The 4,708-nt window shown below is 32.7% G+C and overlaps 1 protein-coding gene across 1 annotated transcript; it reads right to left on the reverse strand.

The window, feature by feature from the left end:
• Positions 1-2,719: 2,719 nt before the first annotated feature.
• On the reverse strand, positions 2,720-3,587 carry LOC136980418 (putative nuclease HARBI1). Its single transcript, XM_067276526.1, has 2 exons — positions 3,221-3,587; positions 2,720-3,153 (listed from the first exon to the last, which is right to left on the reverse strand). Exons 1-2 carry the CDS (start codon positions 3,381-3,383, stop codon positions 2,747-2,749), a joined length of 570 nt encoding a protein of 189 aa, XP_067132627.1. The 5' UTR covers positions 3,384-3,587; the 3' UTR covers positions 2,720-2,746.
• Between the last annotated feature and the right edge of the window lie 1,121 nt (positions 3,588-4,708).

The following is a 4,708-nucleotide window of genomic DNA, read 5'->3' on the forward strand; positions in this document are numbered from 1 at the left end:
TTAATTAACTTACCAAACACAACTAATAATCAAATAGATTATATATATATATATATAAACAAATTTTATTTATACAAAAAATAAACTATTTTACAAAAGTTTCATTTGAATTTTATAATGCTTTATTTATGAATTATGCATATCAAAGTCTGTAATTACACACAAATTTCAATAAGAAATTAACAACTACATATTTCTCATTCATTGAAAGCTTGTATTATTGTATTCCTAACAGCTGTTCCGCCTTGAACAGTCCAATCCCGAGCATCATCTCCATTACATTCTTCGGGCTGAATAACCATATCTAAAACAAGTGAATCATCCTTGCATAGTATAGCTATATTGTGGAGAACACCAGTGGCGTGCCGTGACATTTGATGATAGGGAAACTGTGTTTCTGTAAGAAGCCGACTTACAGGGGCAATCAATTAATTGCGCATCAGGGCCCGTTCGTATTCGTTTGTTCGATAAGTCAGTAAAAACCGTATACTTCTTTAAATGTATTTTTAATAGATTATCTGACGTACTTAATAAATAAGAAAGTTCAATATAATAACCTCCGTTATTAGATTCAATAAATTCCCTATGCCCTCTAAATGCCAATTCTTGCTTTGAGAAAAAACATATAACATCTATTAATTTAGATATATCTATTAATCGTAATTATCTTTTTATAATTTTCAATATTTATTTTATATTGTCTACCAATGTTAAATTCTATTCCGCGTTGATTTCCAAATTGCTTCAATTTTACGAAAGAATCGTCATTCGTCATAAATTTTATCGTCAAAATGTCGAAATTTTTTTGTCGACGTATTTATATTTAATTTAGGCATTGGTCTTTCTCTTTTAATAATGTTTTCTTTTTCATTATATGGTCTTGAACCAAAACTTTTTTAAAATAAATTTTTGAATCACTAGCCACGATATAAGGGCTAAAATTAAAATTATCAGAAAAACTTATTTGGTAAAACAAAATGTGTGACGAATATACATACCTAGTACAAAAAATTCTTCAATTGTATGACTATACTTTTAAAGAAACTTATAATTAAATATAACTTTGTGAAGAAACGTACATAAAAATAACAAAATATTCTTTACTTTTTAAATCTTAAAACAATCCACTTAGTGAAATACTGTAGCTCCCTACGAGTGGCTAATGAATGGAATCAGAGATGGTCCAGGTAGGCGTGTGCGTGCCAAATCCCAAGGATGCCGAGACCGGTCAATGTCAAATGCCTCTTTTGTCGCATCACTAGTATACCTCAAAGGACATGACAAGGTGGTTGTAAATTTTAAACGTTTCTCACCATAGCTGTAAAAATCTACATATGTTAAACTTAATAGATTGTCCGTTATTTGTTTTCTAACTAATTCATTTTAGGACCAGGTGTCCACAGAAATTTCCAAAATTTAGCCACTCTCATTGAACTGGAAAAATTTCTGTCTTTATTACATCTAATATTATGATGACACTGTACTCGGCAAGAGATTGGTTCGATTAAGCTTCTGTTTAAGTAAAATTTCGGCTCTTTCATCGGGGTTTTATTTATGTTTCTAATTCCCTAATCGCTTAATTATTTAACTACTTCTTAAGTAGAAATAAGTTGAAACCGGTTACTTTGTACTTGAATATCTGTAGTCTTGGGAAAGAAGTGGAAAGAAATTTTTATGACAACCGATACATAAATCGTAAATTTAAGGAAAATAAATTCTAGAGCTTTTTTTGTACCATTGTACATCTCATTCATTAAATTTGGTTGTAAATGATGCTGCCAAAGTAACAGTTAATTTTTTAACACAAGTAGAATTGTACACGTTTTTTCTGCATCCCCTTACAGATGGGACATACTGAATCGTAATATCACCGGTTTAACATTGAAATCCGTAAGTAATATAAGCTGGGAGAGCAGAATAAACGCGGAATAAATGTATCAAATATTTTAATGGATTTTTTTAAAACTCCTGTCAACTATACAGAACTATCATAAAAACATGCCAGTAAATTCCTATCGGTTGGGTTAAGTTATAAATCTAGTCTAGGGTGGGCAACCTTTTTTATAACGTGGGCCAGAATAAATTTTACGTCTTTTCCGCGGGCCGTAGTAGTCAATTGACGCCTTCTTGTGACTTGTAATTTTTTTAGTCTGCAAATATGAAATAAATAAATAAAAAGTTAATTACTACATTTATTTCTCTTATCATTTTCGAAAATTACAAAGAATTGGAAAAAATAACTATTGAATCTAATTATAGTTATTTTTCCAATTTAATAATCTATTAAAGATCTCGCGGGCCGGATAGAAACTTTTCGCAAGCCGTAGCTGGCCCACGGGCCGGGGTTGCCCGCCGTTGATCTAGTCTACTCATGATTGGCATAATCGGGCGAGGGCGGCCGAATATCTAGCAGGCAGCGGCTAACAGCCCACAATCGGTTTGGGATATAAAATTAGAAGCTTTATGTGTGAAGCATCCACCAGCTAAACCGGGTGACGTTGGTGCTCTGTAAAGCGCATGCGCCAATGCCTATAATCTGGCTGATTGGAAATTGACCTGGTTTCAACATTCCTTCCGCTACTGAATTATTCGAATATACAATAGCAATCTTATCGTTTTTTTCCCATGTAGTATAGAAATTTGTAAAAGGTACATAATGCAGTTATAATAAAATATTAATTTTAAGTAATCAAAGTACAGTACGTTAAAATATGAAAATTTATATTTTATAAAATACAAGGGAAGGTCATTGGAAGGTGGAATCGGCACTTCCATCGCTTCCAATGACAGCACGCCACTGGAGAACACCAGTAGCAACAATAATAACAAGTGATGTTTCTAGTTTAGTTCGAAGACCAAACCTTAGACAAGGAAATCTACTCTTCCATATTCCAAATAGTCTCTCTACTGTGTTTCTAGTTTTAATATGAGCAGCATTATATTTAACTTCTGCATTTGTTGTTGGGTTTAAAAGTGGTGTCATCAAATATGGTTTGCAGGGATAGCCACCATCTCCTAGAAGATAGCATGTGACAGGAGGAACTCTATTCTCAAATTTCAGACATAATTCTGAATTATTAAATATTGTAGAATCATGTACTGATCCAGCCCATTTTGCTACTAAGTTTCTTATTAGTAAATTAGCATCACTGACTGCCTAAAAATACATACAGAATTTATTCATGTAAACACTCTGATAAAAAATAATATAAAATTTAACATACCTGGGTATTGATTAAAAAATAACCTTTCCTATTTCTAAATAATTCTGCATTTGTTCCAGGAGATGAAACTGGAATATGAGTACAGTCTATAGCACCTATAACACCTGGAAACTTAGCAATATCATAAAGTTTTTTAATGACTTTCCTGTATTCCAGCATGGTCGATGGAAATGCGATGTACTTTTTTGAAAGGCTCCCCAAAGCTTTAGATACAGTTTTAATTATCCTACATACGCTTGATTTCGATATTGAAGTCAGATCTCCTACTTCGTGATAAAAGTTTCCAGTGGCATAAAAATGTAAAGTAATCAATAACTGCAATAGAGGTGATATAGGATGGTTTCTTCTTGTATTATATGATGGTAAGAGGTGCTTGATTTCATCACATACATGTACATACAACAGTTCTTTTAGAAAGCCTATACCTTTCGATAAACAATTGATCGTCAAACTTTTCAATAGGATTGGATCGATCACAAATTAATCATCGTGGAATTCAAAAGTAATTTTGCATTATTTCATTTTCATACACGTACTCTGCAATGTGAGACAAATCTTCCGCCATGTTTGTCGAGATTAGTACACTAATCTCCCGAATTCGGCAGATGAGTTACTAATGCCAGATTACGTCTAATCTTAGAATGGTGGAACGAAAAATCAGTAATCCTGTATTAGTGATAGCCGTTAATCCTGCGATTTGCCTAATCGTCTGTTGGTGAAATAGGGGGTTAATGTTAATTTTTGATGATTTCATGAATTTGAAAAATTTTAATGTAATGTACTGTACAATTCTCACAAACATAGCTTACATATAAAATTTGTAGTATCAATTGGTACTGAGACACAAGACATATGATGCCAAGAATCACACTTCACGCATTGTATCCACGAGACTGTGTCTGCTTCTTGTTGGTCGTCAGCATTGTTACACGTACTACAGTGTTGTTGTAATTCTCTTAGTTGCATTCGAATTCTTTTTATTTCAGTTGGGGAAGTGTGTAAATGTCTTTGTTTTTGCCTGGTTTTTCGGTCCAATCGTATTTGATGTTGAAATTTTTCATTAGAAGTTACTTTCCTTATTTTTAATGTATTTTCATTTTTTTTTTTCTAATTGGGCTTCTTGAAACACTGGCAGAATCTGAGAGATAATTCGTCTATTAACTTGTTCCAAAATTATACTGTCATTGCAGTTTTGAATTTCTTTAAGTAAATTTTGTGTTGTAGCAATAACCCTGCATTTAATGTCTTTTTCATGAACTGATCTGGCTTCCAGAACTTGCTTGAAAATTTCTTTTTGCATTTCTGTGTTGGTATTTGAAGTTTGCATTGCATCATCATCCAGCTCCAATCTCTCGCTTCCAATTTCAGTTGTTGACTGTCTGCATTCGTGTGATACTATTACTTTGTCATTACTGCCTTCCAAGTTATAGTCACCACTATTTTCTCCAGTACTTATTTCCTTTGTATCCAATTTTCTTTTCAAG

Source organism: Centruroides vittatus, unplaced genomic scaffold (assembly GCF_030686945.1).
Source record: "Centruroides vittatus isolate TY-2023 unplaced genomic scaffold, ASM3068694v2 contig_7, whole genome shotgun sequence".
NCBI classification, from domain to species: Eukaryota; Metazoa; Arthropoda; class Arachnida; order Scorpiones; family Buthidae; genus Centruroides; species Centruroides vittatus.

Coding starts and splice junctions, on each gene's coding strand:
- LOC136980418 (XM_067276526.1), bottom strand. CDS start 3,383: ATGCTGGAATACAGGAAAGTCATTAAAAAACTTTATGATATTGCTAAG. Junction 3,154..3,220: donor TTTAATCAATACCCAGGTAT/GTTAAATTTTAT, acceptor ATTTTTAGGCAG/TCAGTGATGCTAATTTACTA.